The following is a 21,725-nucleotide window of genomic DNA, read 5'->3' as shown; positions in this document are numbered from 1 at the left end:
ATCTATAGTACTACTACGGTGTTCGAGTAGGCAGCCGCGGAGGCGGCATATTCGTGGGGGTATGTTGCGAGTTGGGTACAAGCGAGAATTGGCCCTCGCGGAACCACTTCGAGTTGGCCTCGTCCACCTTTTTCTGCCGCGATGGGTCGATGAGCTCAATGCCCTGCACAGGTGTGAATGACAGCGAAGATGCTGTGCCGGCCGTCGTCGAGCTGCCAGGCGCCGTGCTCTGCAAGGCAAGTGTCGGCCGATTCAGCCGCGCGAGTCGCTCTTTGTTCGCTTTCGAAATACGGCTCTTTGTTGCACTCGCGCTGACGGCCCGCACCTTGCCGCTCGCCTTGGAGCCGGCCATCCCAAGGCCCATAGTCTCGTCAAAGGCACCCGCCTCCTCTTCTTCCTTACCAAACTCGACGCGGTTCTGCATCTTGTGCAGTTCCGTTAGTCCGTGCATCTCGCGGAACTTGCGTGCTCGCCGTCCACCACGGCGCTGCTTGCGACCACCCTCATTTGGTACAGGAAGGGCCTTGACCAGTTTTTGCGGCGGCGGCTCCAGCAGCTTCTCAATCTTACGCGAGATCTCCTCATACAGGCGGGCACCATACTCGCCGTGCTGCGAGCCGCTCGCGCGGCCCATGTCCATGCGTGCCGCAAGTGAGGCCTTGGCACTGACCATGCGGAGCGCCTGCATCTTGTAGTCGTCAGGCGTCTGCGCCACGAGGTCGCATTGCGCAAGAAAGCCTGAAAAACGCGTCGAGTCGCCGTGCGCTGTCGATAAGCCCATTGACATTTTCTGCGAGGCGCCCAGTAGATGCACATTGCACGACGGGATCTTGGTAAAGGCGGCTAGGCCTCCAGCCACACCGAGGAGCCTCGTTGCGATACGGGTGCCGATGAGCGCGGAGAGGTTGGGCGCCAGAAGCGACATACGCGATTCGACGTACGAGAGAATCCGATGGCGGGCCTCCTCCAACTGCTGGACCCTGTCACAGGCCTCCTCAACGCGGCGCCATTCATTGGCTGGCAGTGGCCGGCCGGTGGTCGTCGACGCCGTCATGCTAATGACCACAATCGTACCTGCTGGGACAAGGCCTTCGAGACCTATGCAGTGCAGCTCGGCATCGTTCCCTAGGGCACGTACCGCGCGAATAAACTCCCACGGGTTGAGTACGAGCGTTTCAAGCTCCGGAAAGCGGGGAGCGTACAGCTCACGAATATGTCTATGCTGCACGAGGATCTCTTCGTCGACCTCCACAGCCATGTTGTTGGCGCGCACGATCAGCTCGTATTCGTCGCTGCCTTCGAGCACGGAGGCTACGGGAGGCAAAGACTGCTTTCCTTTCTCGTCGATAGATGCGATCAGGGCCTGAAGAGATGCGCTGTAGGGCGCGGACGAGGCCTCAGCGCCCGCCTCGGGATGCACGTTGTCGCTCGAGGCATTGGGGGCGTTGGCCTCTTCGTCGCGCATGAGCTCATCTGCCATAGAAGACATTGGTGGCTCTGCCTCTCCGGGTCCCTCTGCACTAGGCACAGGGGCGGCCTCGTCAATGTCAGCGAGAAGCTCATCGGCGAGGCTCGACATGGTGGCGACGTGCGACGAGTGGAGGGAAGGACGTGCGCATCGCCGCAGCGAGGCAAAGGCCAGCGCTTTTGCTGTTGGTCGCCTGGCCATATATTCACGTGATACTAATCCTGGAGATAATTTTTTATCGCATCAGCGACCGAGTCATTCGTGTAAAACGTACGCACTGATTGGTGGCATTGTCCAGCGATGTGGGGGTTCCAGTATGGCTTGGCCGGCTGGCTTCGGAAAAGTGAGAAAATGCAGATAAGCGCCCACATGGGAACCTGCTCCGTTGGGAACCTACCAACGCCTCCCCCCTGCCAGCTGTTTGAGCTATCACATCCACCTACCACAAAGCCCTTACAGTGACCTTCTGCTGCCTTCTGCAGCATATCATTTGACAGGAGTCTTTTTGCAGGACTGGTTTTTTCCACCTAAACAACATTTCCATTGATTGGGGAGCTATGGCGACTGTGTACCCTACCCCCCTTAACCACAATCAACTCCCATGCGACAATAAAGATATGGTGACTGAGTATGCCACTTCGGCGGCTCTGAACAAGAGCGGCTATGAGTCCGTGGAGCGAAACCAAGAATCGTGGGCTGGCTCTCTGCCTGCCTCTCAGGGCCTATACGACGCGGACTACGAGAAGGACGCGTGTGGTGTAGGCTTCATGTGCCACATTAAGGGCAAGGCGTCTCACAAGATTGTGTCGGAGGCACGCTTCTTACTGTGCAATATGACGCACCGTGGTGCCGTCGGTGCAGACGCCCGCGACGGTGATGGTGCCGGTGTTATGACTGGTATGCCCGATGCCTTTTTGCGACGCGAAGTTAGTATCGACCACGACTTTGAGCTGCCACCACTGGGCCAGTATGCATGCGGCAACCTGTTCTTCACATCCAAGGATGAGCACGCGCGTGCGGAGCATATGAAACTGTTTGAGACGATCGCCGAAAAGCTGCAGCTGCGTGTTCTGGGCTGGCGTGAGGTCCCTGTGGACAGCACCATTCTGGGTCCCGCTTCGCGCAGCCGCGAGCCCAAGGTGATGCAGCCGTTTGTGGTGCTCGGTGAGTACTACGGCTGGGAGTCGAAGAAGTGCGAGGCGAACGGTGTGTTTGACGAGAGCCACTTTGGGCGTCAGCTGTTCATGCTGCGTAAGCACTCGTCGCACCGCATTGGCCTGGCGAACTGGTTCTATATATGCTCACTGAGCCCTTCGAACATTGTGTACAAGGGTCAACTGAGCCCCGTGCAAGTGTACAACTACTACCATGACTTGAATAACTCGGTGTACAGCGCGCACTTTGCGCTCGTGCACTCGCGTTTCTCTACCAACACCTTCCCGTCGTGGGACCGCGCGCAGCCGCTGCGATGGGCCGCGCACAATGGTGAAATCAACACGATCCGCGGCAATAAAAACTGGATGCACGCGCGAGAGGGCCACCTGCGCTCGGAGGTATTTGGCGAGGAGCTTGACCTGCTGTACCCCATCATTGAGAATGGCGGCTCGGACTCGGCTGCGTTCGACAATGTGCTGGAGCTCCTGGTCGTGAACAAGGTGCTGACGCTGCCCCAGGCCGTCATGCTTATGGTGCCCGAGGCCTGGCAGGGCCGTGAGACGGACCCTGCGAAGATTGCCTTTTACCAGTGGGCGGCTTGTCTGATGGAACCGTGGGATGGTCCAGCGCTGTTCACGTTCTGTGATGGCCGCTACTGTGGTGCGAATCTGGATCGCAACGGTCTGCGTCCGTGCCGCTGGTACACGACGTCGGACGACATCATGATCTGTGCCTCGGAGGTCGGCACTGTGACTATCGCGCCCGAGACGGTCACGGCCAAGGGCCGTCTGCGCCCTGGCCGCATGCTGCTTGTCGACACGCTCGAGGGCCGCATTGTCGATGATCGTGAGCTTAAGTCGAGCACGGCGCACTTGGCCGACTTTGCCGCATGGGTTGAGCACAACCTGCTGCACCTGCGCGACATCACGAGGCGCGTGGGCCGCGTGAGCCGCGAGTCGCTTTCGCCGCAGCTCGACGAGACGCGCCTGAGTACCGACCCTCGCCTGCGTGCGTTTGGATATACGGTCGACCAAATTAGCCTGCTCATGCTGCCTATGCTGGACGACGCGAAAGAGGCGCTCGGCAGTATGGGCAACGACGCTCCGCTTGCTTGCATGTCGCAGTCGCCGCGCTTGCTGTTCGAATACTTCCGCCAGCTGTTTGCGCAGGTGACGAACCCTCCGATCGATCCGATCCGTGAGGCGGTTGTGATGTCGCTCGAGCAGTACATTGGTCCTGAGGGCAACCTGCTGGAGATGAACGAGCTGCAATGCAACCGTATCCACCTTGAGTCCCCGGTGCTGAGCATTGAGGAGATGAAGGCGCTCCAGAACATGAGCCTCGTCCACCCTGAGTGGAAGTCGATCACCATCGACACGACGTTTGACTCGGCGCTCGGCGCTGCTGGCTATGAGGCGACGCTCAACCGTGTTTGTGCTGAGGCGTCCCGTGCGATTGAGGACGAAATGCGCATTGTTGTCCTCTCTGACCGTCGTGTTGGCCCCCATCGCGTGGCCATCAGCTCGCTGATCGCATGTGGCGGTGTCCATCACCACCTGATCCGCCAGAAGCAGCGTAGCCGTATTGCGCTGGTCATCGAATCGGCAGAGGCACGCGAGGTGCACCATGTGTGTGTGCTGCTCGGCTACGGTGCAGACGCCATCTGCCCCTGGCTTGCGCAGGAGGCCGTGATGAAGGTCGGCCGCGAGGGTCTATCCAAGGTCGACCTGCCTGCGGAGCAGCTCACCGCCAACTGGCGCCATGCGGTGGACAGTGGTATTCTGAAGGTTATGTCGAAGATGGGTATCTCGACACTGCAGTCGTACAAGGGCGCCCAGATCTTCGAGGCTCTCGGTCTCGACAACACGGTGGTGGACCGCTGCTTTGCCGGTACGGCGACGCGTATCCGCGGCGCCACGTTCGAAGTGCTTGCCGCCGATGCGCTTGAGCTGCACGAGCGCGCGTACCCCCGTCGCGAGATTGTGTCGTTCCCTGGCCTCAATGAGACGGGCGACTACCACTGGCGCGACGGCGGTGAGGCGCACGTGAACGATCCGTCGTGCATTGCGTCGCTGCAGGATGCGACGCGCCAGAAGAACCAGGCTGCGTGGGATGCGTACTCGAAGGCGACGCACGAGGCTGTGCGTGCCACGACGCTGCGTGGTCTGCTGGACTTTGACTTTGGCAAGGCGCGCCCGATTCCCGTCGACCAGGTCGAGCCCTGGACGGAGATTGCGCCGCGCTTCTGCACGGGTGCCATGTCGTACGGATCGATCTCGATGGAAGCGCACTCGGCGCTAGCCATTGCTCTGAACAGGCTTGGCGGCAAGTCGAACACGGGTGAGGGTGGTGAAGACCCTGAGCGCTCAATTCCCCTGCCGAACGGCGACTCGCTGCGCTCCAAGATCAAGCAGATTGCATCGGGCCGCTTTGGTGTTACGTCACACTACCTGTCCGACTCGGACGAGCTGCAGATCAAGCTTGCGCAGGGTGCCAAGCCCGGTGAGGGTGGTGAGCTGCCGGGCCACAAGGTGTCCGAGTCGATTGCGCGCACGCGTCACAGCACGGCGGGCGTCGGTCTGATCTCGCCGCCGCCGCACCACGACATTTACTCGATTGAGGACCTGAAGCAGCTCATCTACGATCTCAAGTGCTCGAACCCGCGCGCGCGCGTAAGTGTGAAGCTTGTCTCGGAGGTGGGTGTCGGTGTGATTGCTGCCGGTGTTGCGAAAGCCAAGGCGGACCACATTCTCATTGCCGGCCACGACGGTGGTACGGGTGCCGCGCGCTGGACAAGTATCAAATACGCAGGTCTGCCGTGGGAGCTAGGTCTGGCAGAGACGCACCAGACGCTGGTGCTGAACGATCTGCGTGGCCGTGTCACCGTGCAGACGGACGGTCAGCTGCGTACGGGTCGCGACGTGGCGATGGCATGTCTGCTTGGTGCGGAGGAGTGGGGCTTCTCCACGGCGCCGCTCATTGCGATGGGCTGCATTATGATGCGCAAGTGCCACCTGAACACGTGCCCGGTCGGTATTGCGACGCAGGACCCCAAGCTGCGCGAGAAGTTTGCGGGTCAGCCAGAGCATGTGATCAACTTCTTCTACTACCTGGCCGAGGAGATGCGTGCGATTATGGCCAAGCTCGGCCTGCGCACAGTGAACGAGATGGTCGGCCGCTCGGATCTGCTCAAGGTCGACGAGTCGTTGCGCACGCCCAAGACGGCGAACATCAACCTGAGTGCGCTGCTCAAGCCGGCGTTCGAGATCCGCCCGGGCGCGGCGACCTACAAGGTGCGCCAGCAAGACCACAAGCTCTACGTGCGTCTCGACAACAAGTTTATCGACGAAGCCGAGCCTGCGCTCTCGCGCGGCCTGCCCGTGCAGATCGACTGCGACGTTGTTAACACGGACCGTGCGCTTGGCACGACGCTCTCGTACCACGTGTCCAAGATCATGGGCCCCGAGGGTCTGCCTCGCGACACGATCCACATTAGCGCGAAGGGCAGCGCCGGCCAGTCGTGCGGTGCATTCCTGGCGCCGGGCATCACGCTCGAGCTCGAGGGCGACGCCAACGACTATGTTGGCAAGGGTCTCTCGGGCGGTCGCCTGATTGTGTACCCCCCCAAGACGTCGCCGTTCATGTCGGAGGAGAATGTTATTGTGGGCAATACGTGTCTGTACGGTGCCACGTCCGGCCACGCATACTTGTCGGGTATTGCTGCGGAGCGCTTTGCCGTGCGCAACTCGGGCGCGCATGCCGTCGTGGAGGGCGTCGGCGATCACGGCTGTGAGTACATGACAGGCGGCCGTATCGTCATCCTCGGTGCGACGGGCCGCAACTTTGCTGCGGGTATGAGCGGTGGTATCGCCTACGTGCTCGACTTGAACCGCGACTTTGCCAGCCGCTGCAACACGGAGATGGTCGAGCTCGGCTCGGTGGAGGACCCCCGGGAGATTGCCGAGCTGCGCAACCTGATCGAGGACCACCGCCACTACACGGGCTCGTCGATTGCTGAGCACGTCATCCACGAGTTCCACCATCTACTTCCGCGCTTTGTGCGTGTGATGCCCACCGACTACAAGCGTGTGCTCGAGCAGGAGGCCGCCAAGGCCGCCGAGGAGAAGAAGCGCTCGAGCCACGTCGACCTGCTTGGCACGCTTTCGCGCCGCGGTAGCCAAGTCGATGTCACGGTTACGGATGAGCCGGAGCCTGCTAAGCCGGCTGAGCCCGCCGTGGTCGATATGGAGGAGGCGATGCTCGACGAGGAGCTGACGAAGGCGCGCACGTCGAAGCTCGACAAGATGCGCGGCTTTATGAAGTACCACCGCCGCTCCGAGGCTTACCGCCAAGCGGGCGCGCGCGTCAAGGACTTCCAGGAGCTGTCGCACCGCCTCACCGAGCCGGAGCTCAAGCTGCAGACCGCACGCTGCATGGACTGCGGTGTGCCGTTCTGCCAGTCGGACACGGGTTGCCCCATCTCGAACATCATTCCCCGCTGGAACGACCTCGTGTTCAAGGGCCAATGGTTCGACGCGCTGCAGCGCCTGCTCATGACAAACAACTTCCCCGAGTTCACCGGTCGTGTGTGCCCGGCACCTTGCGAGGGCGCATGTGTGCTCGGCATTATCGACAGCCCCGTCGGCATCAAGTCAGTCGAGTGCGCGATCATCGACCATGCGTGGGAGCAGGGGTGGATGGTCCCGCGCCCCCCGCCGATGCGCACCGGCAAGACGGTGGCGATCATCGGCTCAGGTCCCGCCGGTCTCGCTTGTGCAGACCAGCTGAACCGCGCTGGCCACTCCGTGACGGTGTACGAGCGTGCGGACCGCATTGGCGGTCTGCTCATGTATGGTATCCCGAATATGAAGCTCGACAAGGGCGTGGTCGACCGCCGCGTCGGCCTTATGGCCGCGGAGGGTGTGCAGTTCGTTACGGGCACCGAGGTCGGCAAAGACCTCGACGCGGCGGATCTGCACGCGCAGAACGATGCGCTGGTATTCGCCACCGGCGCTACTTGGCCGCGTGACCTGAAGATCCCCGGTCGCGACGCGAACGGTGTGCACTTTGCGATGGAGTACCTGACATCCAACACCAAGTCACTGCTCGACTCGCAGCTGTCGCCTGGCACGTACCTGAACGCTCAGGGCAAGAACGTGATTGTCATTGGTGGTGGTGACACAGGGAACGACTGTATCGGAACGGCTGTCCGCCACGGCGCCAAGTCGGTGGTCAACTTTGAGCTCCTGCCCCAGCCGCCTGCGGCGCGTGCCGCCAACAACCCATGGCCGCAGTGGCCGCGCATTTTCCGCACCGACTATGGTCATGCGGAGGTCAAGGCGCGCTGGGGCAACGACCCTCGCGAGTACTGCATCTCCACGACCGAGTTTGAAAAGGACGAGGAGGGCAACCTCGTGGCGCTTCACACGGTGCGCGTATCGTGGGAGCTCGACGCGAGCGGCAAGTGGCAAATGACCAAGATCCCCGGCAGCGAAGAGCGCTTCCCTTGCGATCTCTGCTTCCTCTCGCTCGGTTTCCTGGGCCCCGAGAATGCTGCGATCCAGTCGCTCCAGCTCCAGCAGGACGCGCGCAGCAACATTCTCGCCGACACGAACAAGGGCCCTCGCCCGTACCAAACCTCCGTGCCTGGCGTCTATGCCGCTGGCGACTGCCGCCGCGGCCAGTCGCTGATTGTCTGGGGTATCCAGGAAGGCCGTGCATGTGCAGCGCAGGTCGACACGGATCTCATGCGCAGCTCGGCTCTCCCTTGGGCTGGCAGCATTCCCAAGCGCATTCACAATGCGGAGATGCCCAAGCAGACCGCTGCTGTCCCCTCAGCCTAAATGCTTTGTTGTCAGTTTGTAGACTTGTGGTAGGGTCCACTCACTGTCATGCGCCTGTCGTGCGCGGTCGGATGGCGGCATCGCCGAGTTCGACGGACCTCCACATAACGCCCTGCAGACGATAAAAAGCGTTTCGGAACTAGCGGCGCCCAACTCCACGCCACTGCCTGTGGGCGCCGTGTGGACAGGATTGTTCCCCTTCCGTGCACAGCTTGGCTGCTCAAAGATGCCAAGCATTGCAAGTACGTCGATGGACAAAGGGACACCGTCTGGTCGGGACGATGAGCAACAGGACACGATCCCGTCACAGCCTCCTGTGGGTCCCGCGGCCTTTTCGTTCGTGTGCTTAGGTGTCGGGGGAGGTCCATATGATAACGACTGCTCCTGCTATGTTATGAAGCCTGCTGACCGCGAGTGGCACGATGGCACCATACTTGTCGAGGGCGGTTCGTTTCTAGGCTCGCTGAAAGAATGCCTCGAGCACCCCGAGGACACGTTCCCTGACGCCGAGTTCCCCCCCCATCTCAGTGCCGAGCAGCGTACGGAAATATTTAATTCATGGATCACGCAGGTGTATCTATCGCACGGCCATCTCGACCACGTGTTTGGCCTCGTCCTTGCGTCTGCAAACCTTCGCATCCAGCGCCCTGTGTACGGCCTTCCCGACACGCTCAATACCTTGCTGGGTCTTTTCAATGGCCGCCTCTGGCCGCGGCTGGCCTCGTACAATGCAGATGACCCTATGTCTCTGTATCATTTGCGCAGCCTGGAGCTGGAGCATCCGCTCTCGGCCGCGCCTGATGTAACTGTCACACCCTACCCCGTATCGCATGGTGCGTCGCGCCTCACGGACGGCGTACCTGTGTTCCATGATTTGTTCCACATCCCGTCTCCCTCACCGCTTCCCTGTGCGCCGCTCGACACTATGTCTACGACGGTGTCCACAGCCTTCCTTTTCCGCAACCACCGCGTGGATCGCGACGTGCTCTTCCTCGGCGACGTCGAGCCTGATACGGTCGGGCACTCTATGGCAAATACAGATCTTTGGTCCAAGGTGGCGGGCCGTATGGCGCAGGGTAAACTGAATGCTGTCTTCCTCGAATGCAGCTACGCCTCCGAGCAGCCGAACCACCTTCTCTTCGGACACCTGACGCCGAAGCATTTGTATGCGGAGCTGGCGACCCTGGCTCGCCTGGTTGCACGAGAGCGCTGCGGTGACGAGACCAAAACAGAGAACATGCTACATGGCCTCAAATGCATTGTGATCCACATCAAAGGCATGGTTTTAGCTGCTGATCCTAATTTTTCCTGTTGCCAGCCTGTGCAGCGGCGGCGGGAGGCGGCAACGTTGCCCCTCCCTATCCAGTTGGTTCAAACCATCGAAAAAGAATTGCACGACTTGGAATCGGAACAGAGGCTGGGCGTGGAATTCATCATCGCTCAACGCGGACAGCGGATTGGTGCGTACCAAAGCTACTAACTCAGAATGCTGATTGGTTTTCTGTACCATATCATCGACGTTGCAATGAACTATAGACAATGCATAGACGTTATAAATTATATTGATGTCTTCATTATGAGCCTTGATTTTTGATGCTGATACCATTTGTCGGCATGGACAACCATGGCTTCCGCATAATGTCTGCATTTTGGAAAACCACGCGATTTCCCCACCAATTAATTACGGGGCTGACGTGAAGCGGCAACCGGATCGCAAGAAAGATCAAGAGCTCCGATACCACGGTGCCCAAATCCAATGCGTCGGCTGTCACAAAGTTGTACTTGGACCACCAGTGGAAGCGGTGCTTTCGCATCCAATACTGGAAAATAAACGAAACCACAAACCAGCAAGTGAAATTGATGCTCATGGAGGCCGGGGCATTCGTCATCGAGGTAAAAATCAATGGGGCATTAATATACAGCAACCAGCGGGCTTTAGTCCACTTATACATCAACCAGACAATGGCTGGCACAAGGGCCCCCACAAGAAGGCCCCACAGCACGAACTGGAAGGACTGGGAAAAGAAGATGTAGTGCGGTCCCACCGCACTCCACAAGAGAGCTGAGCTGTTGTAGGCATTTGCCATAATACATTGGAGCCCTAGACTCTGAGTGCTCGAGCATAGGTCAGAGACTGTGACGACCATAAGTGTTTTGACCGCCACCTGTGCACAGGACACGACCAGCACGCTAATGAGCTGGACAACCACCATGGTCCGCGGCGGAATTTTCATATAGTGCCCTAGCTTCATGTTCGCCGTCACCTGTAGGGCACCAATGAGCGCTTGGACTGTAAGCGCCTTAAATGCCATAAAGTTTTGTTGCTGCTGCGACAGCAGATAGCCACCCACCAAATCAGCAAAAATGTTATTTCCAATCAATTGGCCAGTCTGTGCAAGTACGTAGCCGGAGGGAAGTAGATACAAGATGGTGATGAGTATACCCACAATCAGCGCTGTTGCTGACAATTTCTGAGTGGAATGATCATCTGCAATCAAGAGAATACAGAAGCCCATGACAAACATGGCCGTATACCACCACGATGGGACGGACTTGTACTTTTGCATCAATTTCGCATGGATGTCCATCTTCCCGGCGCTCATCGTCTGAAATGCCTGCCAAATGTCCTTATTGTGGTTGAAGAGCGTATGAAACAAAAGCGCTGCAAGGTTTGCAAACCCACAAAAGTAGGATATGATGAATCCCAGCGAGAGCATCACGGGTGAGTATGCTTCGTATTTGGCAGGATTAAAGGTGCCCGTGGGAAAGTCGAGCACCCGCTGCACCTGGTACTCATGGCCATACTTGTCCCAGATACTAATGCTAGTAAACGGAAAATAGCCCAGTTGCCAAACGTTGGTAAAGTACATGGCCGGCATCACAATCCAGGCCATCACGACAAAACCTAGGATCATGTTGCAAGTACACCACCAAGGAACCACCAAAGGCGAGCCAAAGTAACTGATTTGCGCCCAGTTCAGGGTAAAGCTCAAAAGTCCCATCCCATTAACTCCTGCGACTAGGTTCAGTACAACGTCTTTTGGTTTGATCCAGCAAAGCCAGCAGACCAGCGACAGCCCTTGGAAGAGCAGATCAGGAAGGAAATTATAGCAGAAGGCGCCAATAGCGACCACGATAAGCCATCGCATACGTGTTATTCCCTTCTCCAAGCGATCTGTGTCTGCATGCAATGTATTCAAAATAGTTGTAGACATGAGGGTCTGGGGCCATAGCATCGTAGCTGGCTTCACTAAGAAACGATCCAGAATGCCCACAAAACCAAAGCCAAGAACATGAATGGCCATGGTCAGGATAAAACCATACCATACTGTATTTTCTTTGCTAGTTTCAAGGAAAACCTCTTTTGCCATCAGATAGTGAAGCATATAGCTAGGGTTTACAGCAATGGTGGTAGCGGCTGCAATAAGTGTGTGCTCCTTGATATTGAATGGTCCAGGATTGAGCGAGAATGCGTAGCCGCCAAGCCAGGAAGGCAAGTAATACTCATGCGTCGGCAATATAGCTGCCAGCAGCTTACCGAGAGGGTACACTACTACCATGACAACTGTGGTAGAGATGGAGGGTGCAGGGGCTCGTACCATTAAAAATACATTCACACCGCTGATCAATATTGAGAAAAAGAACGAGATAACAATAACACGGAAGGTAACAACAGGCATCGTCGGATCATCAATGTTGGATACAGAAGCTCGCACTTCTGGGAATGGAGAATCTTCGTCTTCCTCATTGACCGCCATCGACGCTCCTTCTTTTTTGGAAAAGCCCAAATTATCCAGAAGGATCTGCTCTTCAATATCTTGGTTTTCATTCGGACTTTCTACTCGAGTTTCATCGCGGTCATTGGAACTCTTACTGAAAGATTTCAGTTCATGGCTTGAGCTCTGCAAGTCGTGATCCGCAACCACAGTGGAGGGTGTCTCCCGCTTTGACCTAGGCCAAGATCGGGATCCACTGCTTCGATCCGCTGAAGAAGGTTTTAATAGGGATGGCGAAGCTATTGGTTTACCCCCGTCATAATAATGTGATGCAGAAAATTTCCGGAACTCGCTTGGCGAAAACGCATCGTCCCCCAGATCAGTATCACTAATTTCATCTTCGGGAACATCCGAAGCCGTTTTGCGGTTGGAAATATGAGGTATATGATCTCTAGCATTTCGAATGGGACCAGCTGTTTCGTTAATTGCTGGAACGTACAAGGCATGAATGCAAACACACTTTCGTCATCCTCGACACATTCGTCATATCCCAGTGTATTCTTGTTTTGATCGCTAGATGTACCGGAAAATCGATGGCGAGTGGCAGGCCGATCTCTTGATCCTCGCGACCATACATCATACGACATGATAGTGTATGGCGATAGTTTGGATAAACGACAGTTTCGCGGAATGACGTCAGTGGAGGTACAGAGAAATTTTGAAGGCCTATCATTCTCCCCCAATGCACGGTCCCCTGCACACCTGATGTTCTTTTCTACGGGGTCTTTACATGCTATCTTCGTCCATTCGGATGGAAGCTGAACTATTTTGGCCCTGCAAACTCTCATCCACTTTGTCGGCACGCGTATCCAGGTTGTCGTCGGCGCTGCGCCAGGGTATGCTAGTGGAGTCCAGCAGAGGGCGAGCAGGGCCAAATTCTAGCGTAGTGGATTGGGGCTCACGTGCGGGTAGAGCATTTGCAGAGCTTATAGGCAAATGCAGAGCAAGAATAGGTTCTCGAATAGCAGTAGAAGTGTCCTGAGCCAAGGTAGCTGTTATTTGATTCAATGCAAAGGGAGGATTAACGGATTCCGGGTCAACCTTCTTCCACATAGACTGCACCAGCCGCGACAAGGCCAGCCGAACGTCCAGCACTCTGTCAGTGGCAAGTTCGAGGAGAATGGGGAAGATAAGCTCTTCCAAGCGATCCTTTCTGAGATTCTCACCCAAAAGCTTGACAAGGATCTGTACAAAAGTGACCCGTTGGCGGTAGGCCGGAGCACGCGCTAAGTCAGTCAGCATGGACAGGAAACCATCCGCAATGGTCTCATCATGTGCTTGGAACGTGGCGTACATAGACGGCACCGCAGCAATACCAATCTCGCGTAAAGCATTCACAGAATCATTCAGCGCCAACAAAAGCAACGTAACCAGCGATCCATCCTCATCCACCAGCAGAAGTTCAGGCACCAACGAGGGGATATGCGAAGCCATCGTTTGCCTCAAACGCCAATCCTGTGTAAAGGAGGTCATCCATAGCGAGGGTATCTGCCGCAACTGTTCTTTAGCGATAGAAGCAGGGAGCATCAACAAGAACTGATCGAAATGCTCAAGAAGTGTTGCTGTAACGTCCACGCAGGGATCTTGCAGAAAGCGTTGGGCCACAGGGAGCAGGTCGATGCAAGAAGCCTCGGAGCCAATAAGTCGAGCAATCTCATGCAATGAAGCCGCCAGTGAATTGCGAATATTGTCATATACATGATTGGTAAGACGCAAGTAAAGTTCACGCAGCAAAGGCCAATGATCCGCTCCCATTGTTAATATCACAGCAGGGAAATTGAATGCAACAATCAGTGCATAGTCCAAATTGTTCAGCATTTCGTCCGCATTGGAAGCCTCGGCTCCGTGCATTGGCTGACCCATAAAGAGTCGCACCAGTTCCTCCGGCACGCCCTTTTCCTCGCCGTGAAACAGATATATAATTTCACCGATCATCTCAAAAGCAGCGAGCTGGACATTAGGCGAAACGTCTTGCTTTAGGGCTTGCATGATTATCACAAGGTTCTTACGTCGCACCTCATCGGCCGGCTGAGTAGCAAACACACCTGGTAGCGAATAACAAGCTGCCTGTCGTACCTGCCAGACATGATCCAGCAGTACCCGATTGATGGCTTCGAGCAGTCGAAGTGGTGCATCCGTCTTGCTGAGATCAAAAGACTCAGAAACACCGCTCGCCAGGGCCTTACCTATAATGCCGATAGCAGCAGCGACCTCTTTCCGGACATAAAAGGCAGGATCCAGAGGCCAGCTTGTAATCTGCGGCACCACTCGCTCAACAAGCTGTTGCGATGAAAAACCACCTTCCACGGTTATGGCAGCAAGAAGGTTGACAGACATCATCCGGCCTTGAGCTGATTCTTCGTCAAAGGAAGCTCGCTCTGCGCTTCCGAAATGCGAGCCATGATCGTCAGAATGCTCTTCTACCCGCGAGATCGCGATCGCAACGTTCTCAAATAACTCATCCAACACGGTAGCCCGGGCATCACGTCCAAAGTCATAGGGAATCAGTGGAACACTTTTCTCACGAGCGGTACCTTGCTCAACAAGATCCGCTTTCCGGACTTCTTCTATCTCGTCCGAAGGAGCCGTGTCACGGTCAACAACCTCATCGTATTGCTTGCTGCGCAAGAAGTATTCCACGATGGAGGCCTGTGTCGCGCCAGAAACGACACTGTTAGGGTTTAATAAAAGAGCACACAGAAGCGGCGTAAACGCTGACACCGATAGGCGTGGCCGTGGCATAATTTCCTCGTCTGTCGAATCCAACACGCCGCGGTTATCGTCTTTGAGTTCTGTTAAAGGACAGTTCCGGAAAAAGAACCACATCAAACGGCCCAACTCCGGCGCAAATACCGCACTAACTTCAAGCTCATCAGTTGCCAAGCCGTTAAGTAGAGGGATCACATATTCAACAGCATCCGTTAGATCCACATCACGAATCCATTCCGCCAAACATCGCGAAACAAGAATGCGGTGGTATGCTAAATCACTTTTGGCAAACAAAAAGATACGCTCCAAAGTGCTCAACCCGTCATCCAAGGAATCTTCAACGGATTCCTCTGGTGCTTCTTGTGAACCATCCATATTCTCGTCCTCTGCTTCAAAGCCTTGACTCGTCACGACTTGGCGCGTGCGGTCATCTCTTTCGTCCTCTGCATCGGCATCGTTGCTTGTATCCTCATAGCTTTCAAAGTTATTTGGAAGAGACTCGCGTGAATCAGATGAAGATTCTTGCATGCGGTGTATGTTTCGAGCCATCTGCCAATGTCGGATGCGAGCTTGGCTCTCCTCCATATCTTCCTCTTCTTCGTCAAAAACGGAATCTCCCTCATTGTCAGAGCTAGAGTCTGTACTGCTCACACCAGAGCCTGTAGATCCATCGCCTTCTGAACGAACACTGTCAGAATCATCACTGAGAGAATATCCAGACCGCGGCGGCAGTGCAATATGGCTCCTTGTTTTGGGTGGGCTGTCAGGTATGGAGCGCGGTGACGTTGAGAGGTCTGAGGCAGGTGGCGGAGTCTTGGAAGCATCCATTGAGGGAGGCGGAGAGGCATTCAAATTAAGTGTAGACAAACGAGGGAAACCCAAGTTTACCTTGTCAGATCCAAATAATGACTCGTTGATCAACACAGGAGACGATTGCTGATCTTGGTTCAAAATCCCGGTGTCTTCCACACTTAATGGCGGCGACGGCGTTGACGGAGGAGAATCAACCCACACTGAATTGATGTTGTCAGAGATCGGGGGGCCTGTTGGCTGCTCGACCATCGGATCCAAAGTTTCAGCCAATGGTGATGAAATGCGCACAGTCGACGAGGCACTAAAAGATCCATCCGGCCAGGCACTCCCGTGTATCAACCAGCTCCCTGGAGTCGAATTTTTTGGCGATTCTCGAGGCATGTTAGAATGGAGATTGCTGCCAATACTTGGTGTTTTCCTCAGCGACCGCATGGTAGGGGCCGATGATACTCTCACATGCGCATTTTGCATCCCTCTTCGCGTGAGCCACCTAGGAGATGACGGAGATGACGGAGACGACGACATATCAGATGAAGGAGAGGCATGCTCTTGTACCGATGTGTCAAAAGAATGGACCCGGCGTATAGGGATTGGTTGCGCCTTGCTCTCCTCGGACCTAGGACTGGAAGTACATGACTGGTGACTCCCAGGTTCCTCTGAAAAATCATTATGGCCTGTAGGTGTCAGGGCTAATCGTTAATACCATAAAACATACTGCTCACATCACGCGGCATGCATGAAGACATTGCTTAGTTCCGACTGAAGCGCCGGCGTAGACGAATGGTATCTTCAGAAAACACAAGAACTAGGCCACACTTCTTCGTGCCAAGAGGGTAATGACCAGCCGTTCCCAAGGGGCCGGGCAACTGCCAAGCTCTTGACAACCTACCTCGCAGCAGACTGCCGTGAAGGGCGCGCCTTAGAAGAGGAAAAACCGGCCGCTTGGCCCGCGTGGGCATACCTCCACATTGGTAGGTTAGTGCAAGCTAGTCACAAAGCAGCCTAGTGGTTGGGTTTGTTGGGTCAGTAAAAGCTAAGTTCATACCGACGCTATTGAATAGTGTTCTATGCGACAAGTTCGTAAAATATATGGTACAGAAAGGCATGATTCTGATAATATTATGCGCCACTGCCAGTAAGCAATCTAGGGATGCGCACAAGGTATTCTCGCCTGCATAGCTTAGCGTCAGTCGCGTTTCGTTTCACGAACCTCATGTACAAAAACCCATCTTCATCTTTATGCTCTTCAAAAATAACGTCCATAGTGGCAGCGGCTGCTGGTAGAATATCTCTAATAAAAATAAAAATTGCTTTTTCAGGTGCGAGTTTGACTCGTTTTCGGATCACATAGACAAACTGGCCCACTGTCAAGTCCTTTCTCTGTCAATATTTATCACATACGGCAGGTACGAGGTATTTATTTTTGTTGATGGCAGGAATATCAGTCTTTTCTGCCTTTTCACAAATCACAGGAATCCGATCTGGAAATTTGTCGCGGATTTTGGAGGATTCTTCCTTACGCTGTTCTTCATCAATCAGAATTGATCGCGACATACCTAAAGTGTGTTCTTTTTTGAAACCTGGGCGCATCAAGACAACGTGCCATGCCCTCACAGTTGGCTTGCCAGGCGTCCTGACACCTGTAGTCACGTGTGACAACGGTCGTGAATGGAGGCGCGACGCGACGCGGCATCTCCCATTTCGGACCGATCATCATGTCGAGCGTACGTTTATGTTGAATGCTCTAACTTTCCTAGGGCCGATCAGCCGGCGGGAAAATCCTTCGCAGTCGTTCTAAAACAGCGACAATCGATGAATCTATTCTCAATAAAATTAAAGAACACCAAAAGGAATTGGTCAAACAGAAACAGGAGGAAGGGCTTAAACGTTTTGCCGCGGAAGATGCCGGCGGGCATGATTCAAATGAAAGTGTTTTTAAAAAGTATGAAAGCTATCGTCGCGAGAGCCAACTCCCGGCCAAAGTTGACGACTTGCGGGTAAGTTTCTCTGCGTATGAATCTGACGCACCAGATTATGGTGGATCACCGTGCTCAGTCAGTCATCCTTCCCATTAACCAGTTTGCGGTGCCTTTTCATGTGAAAACATTGAAGAATGTGAGCACTTCATTTGAAGGAGACTACACTTACTTGCGTATAAATTTTGTTACGCCAGGCCAGCTTTCGGGTAAGAAGGATGACGTTCCCTTTGATGATCCTGATGCCACTTTTATCCGGAATATCAGTTATCGTTCAACGGATGCACGTCACCTTCACGAGCTTTCTAATGAGATCACCGAAATGCGCAGGATTGCCTTGAAGCGTGAAGCTGAGCAGAAAGAAATGGCTGACGTGGTTGAGCAAGACCAACTGATCCTCAACAAGCAGCGCCCCCTCTCATTACCAGAAGTATTCCCTCGTCCCGCACTTGAAGGAAAACGCGTTCCTGGTCATCTCACTATCCATCAGAACGGTGTTCGCTTCATGTCACCTATGCGCCAGGACCAGAAAATTGATATCCCTTTCAGCAATGTCAAGCATCTCTTCTATCAGCCTTGCGATAAAGAACTCATTGTACTTATCCATTTCCATCTCAAAGCTCCTGTCATGGTTGGCAAGCGCAAGACTCGTGACATACAATTCTACCGGGAGGCTTCTGATGTCCAATTTGATGAAACAGGGAACCGGAAACGCCGTTATCGTACTGGCGATGAAGATGAAATTGAACTGGAGCAGGAAGAGCGCCGGCGTCGTCACATGCTGAACAAGGAGTTTAAGCATTTCGCGCAGCGCATTGCCGATGCCTCTGAAGGTCGAGTGCAGGTGGATATTCCATATCGCGACTTGGGCTTTAATGGTGTTCCATCGCGCGCTAGTGTTCTACTACAGCCTACAACTGATTGCCTGATCCATCTTACTGATCCTCCGTTTTTGGTAATCACCCTATCCGAGATCGAAATCGTCCATTTGGAACGTGTTCAATATGGTCTCTCCTCGTTCGATATGGTATTTGTGTTCAGCGATTTTTCTCGGACCCCATTACACGTGAGCAGTGTCCCAAGCAGTTCCTTGGATGATGTTAAGCAATGGCTTGATTCAGTGGACGTTTGTGTGACAGAGGGTGCTGTAAATTTGAACTGGGGTGCTATTATGAAGACCATCAATGAGGATCCTCATGCATTCTTCCAAGAAGGTGGTTGGGGCTTTCTCCAAGCCGATGCTTCAGATGTGTCGGATGAGTCAGAGAGCGAACAGGAGTCTGAGTTTGATTCTGACTTAGATGATGGCGACCAAGAATCCACTGAATATTCTGAAAGTGGGTCGGAGTTTGGTGAATCAGAAGAGAGTGGCTCTGAACCATACGAAGAGAGCGAAGAAGGCGAAGATTGGGACGAACTTGAGCGCAAGGCCGCCCGAGATGACCAAAAGAAGCGCCGCGAACGTGGTGAAGGCAGCGGTAGTGAGGATGAAGACGTTAAGCCCAAGAAGAAGAGCAAGAGCGGGTTCGGCAAGCTCTAGCGGTGCCTGATCTTACCGGAAGACTGTACCGGGCGGCTTAACGCGACCATGACTGTCCAATAGTTCGACTGCAACAACGAGTTCCCAACATCGGATCTGTGCTAGTCGAGAGCAATAGCCTAGGTGATATCTGCATAGATATACAGAATCTACTTAACCGATAATAAGCTGTACATGTATTAGACGCAGCTCGCAAAGGCTCACATACCTTGTTCTCGCTGTCGTTGAAGTCGTACTCAGGGACTTCAAGGTTGAGGGGAGCTAACATGTTAGAAAATGCACATGATGTTGAATACATACCAGGACCCTTGCGGATACGACCGCTGATGTCATAGTGACTACCGTGGCAAGGGCAGAACCAGCCACCGTACTCACCAGCCTCACCAATTGGCACACAACCCAGATGGGTACACACACCAAGCATTACGAGCCACTCAGGGCGCTTGGCACGGTCCGAATCCGCCTCAGGGTCACGGAGAGTCGAGACATCGATGTCGTTTGCCTCGTCAATCTCAGCCTGAGTGCGGTGACGCACGAACACAGGCTTACCACGCCACTTAATAATGGCATTTTTGCCTTCCGGAATGTTGGCCATGTCGACCTCAACCTTTGCCAGGGCGAGGACATCACTGGAAGCACTCATTGTCGACAGGAAGTTGGTAACGGTAGAGCGAGCACTGGCGGCAGAGATAGCGCCAAAGCTACCAATCAAAAAGTAAGAAAAGGCGCGGTGCACCTCGGGGCTCTTCACGCGCGAGCCGCTGAAATCAGGCGTGTCAAGAGCGCGAGTTGAGGACGAGAACGTGCGAATCTGAGCGCCAGTCACCTTCGCTAAGATATTAGAAGACTGTAAGTACACACCATTCACGGCCGACCGAGACGCCAGCGAATGACCACGCAACACGGCCTTCGAGGTCCAAGACGGCAAAGCGCCAATGTCTCCGCGTGGTCCAGCGGCGGCATGTTCATCGTGGCTGTGCGGGTCAGCCGGCGCAGCAGCACGCAAGTTCAGACCGGGCACCACTGGGGCACCACTGGCAGCGCGCTGCACAGTCGGCCTGTCAAAAGTTAGTTCGAACTCTCCAATATACACATACGCCACATTAATAGCCCGGCGCGAGACAAGATTCCGACAGAAAGGGGCAGACATTTCTATTCACACGCGGATAGAGAACCCAGGTGAGATGGCCTACCGTGTAGAAATCGGAGTTGACAAACCGCCAACGGCGACGGGAGCAATTCCAAATCACGGGTTGGACCCGGCCATTCCCGGCCCCTATTTCTAAGCACCACGTGACCAATGCACGGTTGACGTCGGTTCTGCACATGTGAGGAGCCCACTGCCGGAACTTGTGACTCAACATCGCGCGAAGATGTCGACTGAAAATCCCAAAATCCTTCCTAGTTCAGCAGGAGCCGACAAGTCAGCGGCGGTGCCTCAGCGTGGACCAATTCGTACCACGAAGTCCGAGGCAGGTTCAGGGAATCTCGGCACCTTCGGTGTTAAGAGTGGCCTCGCCCAAATGCTAAAGGGTGGTGTTATCATGGACGTGGTGAATGCTGAGCAGGCGCGCATCGCCGAAGAAGCTGGCGCATGTGCTGTTATGGCTTTGGAACGCGTGCCTGCTGATATTCGTGCTGATGGTGGTGTCGCGCGTATGTCTGACCCTGCTATGATCCAGGAGATCATTGATGCCGTAACTATTCCGGTTATGGCCAAATGCCGTATTGGTCACTTTGTCGAGGCTCAGATCCTGCAGGCTATTAATGTTGACTACATCGATGAGAGTGAAGTTCTTACTCCTGCAGATGAGGAAAACCACATTAACAAGCACAACTTTAAAGTGCCATTTGTGTGCGGGTGCCGTAATCTTGGCGAGGCTCTGCGTCGTATCAGCGAAGGTGCCGCCATGATCCGTACCAAGGGTGAAGCTGGTACGGGTAATGTTGTCGAGGCAGTTCGTCACCAACGTACTGTGCAGGCTGAGATCCGTCGTGTTTCAAACATGAGTGATGACGAGCTGTACACTTACGCACGTAATATTCAAGCACCGTTCCACTTGCTTAAAGAGACGGCTCGCTTGAAGCGTCTTCCTGTGGTTAATTTTGCAGCTGGTGGTGTTGCTACTCCTGCTGATGCTGCTCTGATGATGCAACTTGGCAGTGACGGTGTATTTGTTGGTTCTGGTATCTTCAAGGGTGCAAACCAAGCTGAGCGTGCCAAGGCTATTGTGCAAGCTGTTGCCCACTACAATGACCCCGCTAAGCTCGCAGAAGTCTCAACCAATCTCGGTGAAGCTATGGTTGGTATCACTATCTCAGACGAGATGAAGGGCGGTAAGCTCGCCTCGCGTGGTTGGTGAATCGCGTGGGAAAGTCGAGGACTGAAGCCTCCCCCACATCTGATATTCCCTGGCGACTAGACAATATGAAAATAGTTTGTTC

At 54.8% G+C, this 21,725-nt stretch overlaps 7 protein-coding genes and 1 pseudogene across 8 annotated transcripts; 4 read left to right on the top strand and 4 right to left on the bottom strand.

Moving 5' to 3' along the window:
* Positions 1–13: 13 nt before the first annotated feature.
* MSY001_1100 (uncharacterized protein) lies at positions 14–1,579 on the bottom strand (the record flags this gene model as incomplete). The annotated part of the gene is made up of 1 exon (XM_018886203.1): positions 14–1,579. The coding sequence occupies one exon, from the start codon at positions 1,577–1,579 to the stop codon at positions 14–16; it is 1,566 nt and encodes a 521-aa protein (XP_018739701.1).
* Positions 1,580–2,085: 506 nt separating this feature from the next.
* MSY001_1099 (uncharacterized protein) lies at positions 2,086–8,466 on the top strand (the record flags this gene model as incomplete). Its single annotated transcript, XM_018886202.1, has 1 exon — positions 2,086–8,466. The coding sequence occupies one exon, from the start codon at positions 2,086–2,088 to the stop codon at positions 8,464–8,466; it is 6,381 nt and encodes a 2,126-aa protein (XP_018739700.1).
* A 394-nt stretch (positions 8,467–8,860) lies between these two features.
* Positions 8,861–9,946, top strand: MSY001_1098 (uncharacterized protein; the record flags this gene model as incomplete). The annotated part of the gene is given in 2 exon segments (XM_018886201.1): positions 8,861–8,912; positions 8,925–9,946. 2 exon segments carry the CDS (start codon positions 8,861–8,863, stop codon positions 9,944–9,946), a joined length of 1,074 nt encoding a protein of 357 aa, XP_018739699.1.
* Positions 9,947–10,040: 94 nt separating this feature from the next.
* Positions 10,041–12,224, bottom strand: MSY001_1097 (uncharacterized protein; the record flags this gene model as incomplete). Its single annotated transcript, XM_018886200.1, has 3 exons — positions 10,041–11,427; positions 11,791–12,031; positions 12,086–12,224. 3 exons carry the CDS (start codon positions 12,222–12,224, stop codon positions 10,041–10,043), a joined length of 1,767 nt encoding a protein of 588 aa, XP_018739698.1.
* A 744-nt stretch (positions 12,225–12,968) lies between these two features.
* MSY001_1096 (uncharacterized protein) lies at positions 12,969–15,779 on the bottom strand (the record flags this gene model as incomplete). Its single annotated transcript, XM_018886199.1, has 3 exons — positions 12,969–14,862; positions 14,941–15,034; positions 15,254–15,779. 3 exons carry the CDS (start codon positions 15,777–15,779, stop codon positions 12,969–12,971), a joined length of 2,514 nt encoding a protein of 837 aa, XP_018739697.1.
* A 1,754-nt stretch (positions 15,780–17,533) lies between these two features.
* Positions 17,534–19,280, top strand: MSY001_1095 (annotated as a pseudogene). Its single transcript has 2 exons — positions 17,534–17,761; positions 17,796–19,280. Coding segments are annotated over exons 1-2 (1,713 nt in total).
* Positions 19,281–19,433: 153 nt separating this feature from the next.
* MSY001_1094 (uncharacterized protein) lies at positions 19,434–20,430 on the bottom strand (the record flags this gene model as incomplete). Its single annotated transcript, XM_018886198.1, has 4 exons — positions 19,434–19,448; positions 19,489–19,541; positions 19,581–20,111; positions 20,142–20,430. 4 exons carry the CDS (start codon positions 20,428–20,430, stop codon positions 19,434–19,436), a joined length of 888 nt encoding a protein of 295 aa, XP_018739696.1.
* A 223-nt stretch (positions 20,431–20,653) lies between these two features.
* Positions 20,654–21,643, top strand: MSY001_1093 (uncharacterized protein; the record flags this gene model as incomplete). The annotated part of the gene is made up of 1 exon (XM_018886197.1): positions 20,654–21,643. The coding sequence occupies one exon, from the start codon at positions 20,654–20,656 to the stop codon at positions 21,641–21,643; it is 990 nt and encodes a 329-aa protein (XP_018739695.1).
* Positions 21,644–21,725: the final 82 nt, after the last annotated feature.

Source organism: Malassezia sympodialis, genomic scaffold, assembly GCF_000349305.1.
Source record: "Malassezia sympodialis ATCC 42132 genomic scaffold, msy_sf_4, whole genome shotgun sequence".
In the NCBI taxonomy this organism is placed as follows: Eukaryota; Fungi; Basidiomycota; class Malasseziomycetes; order Malasseziales; family Malasseziaceae; genus Malassezia; species Malassezia sympodialis.
Note: the sequence above shows the minus strand (reverse complement) of the source record. Positions and strands in the feature narration are given on the sequence as shown.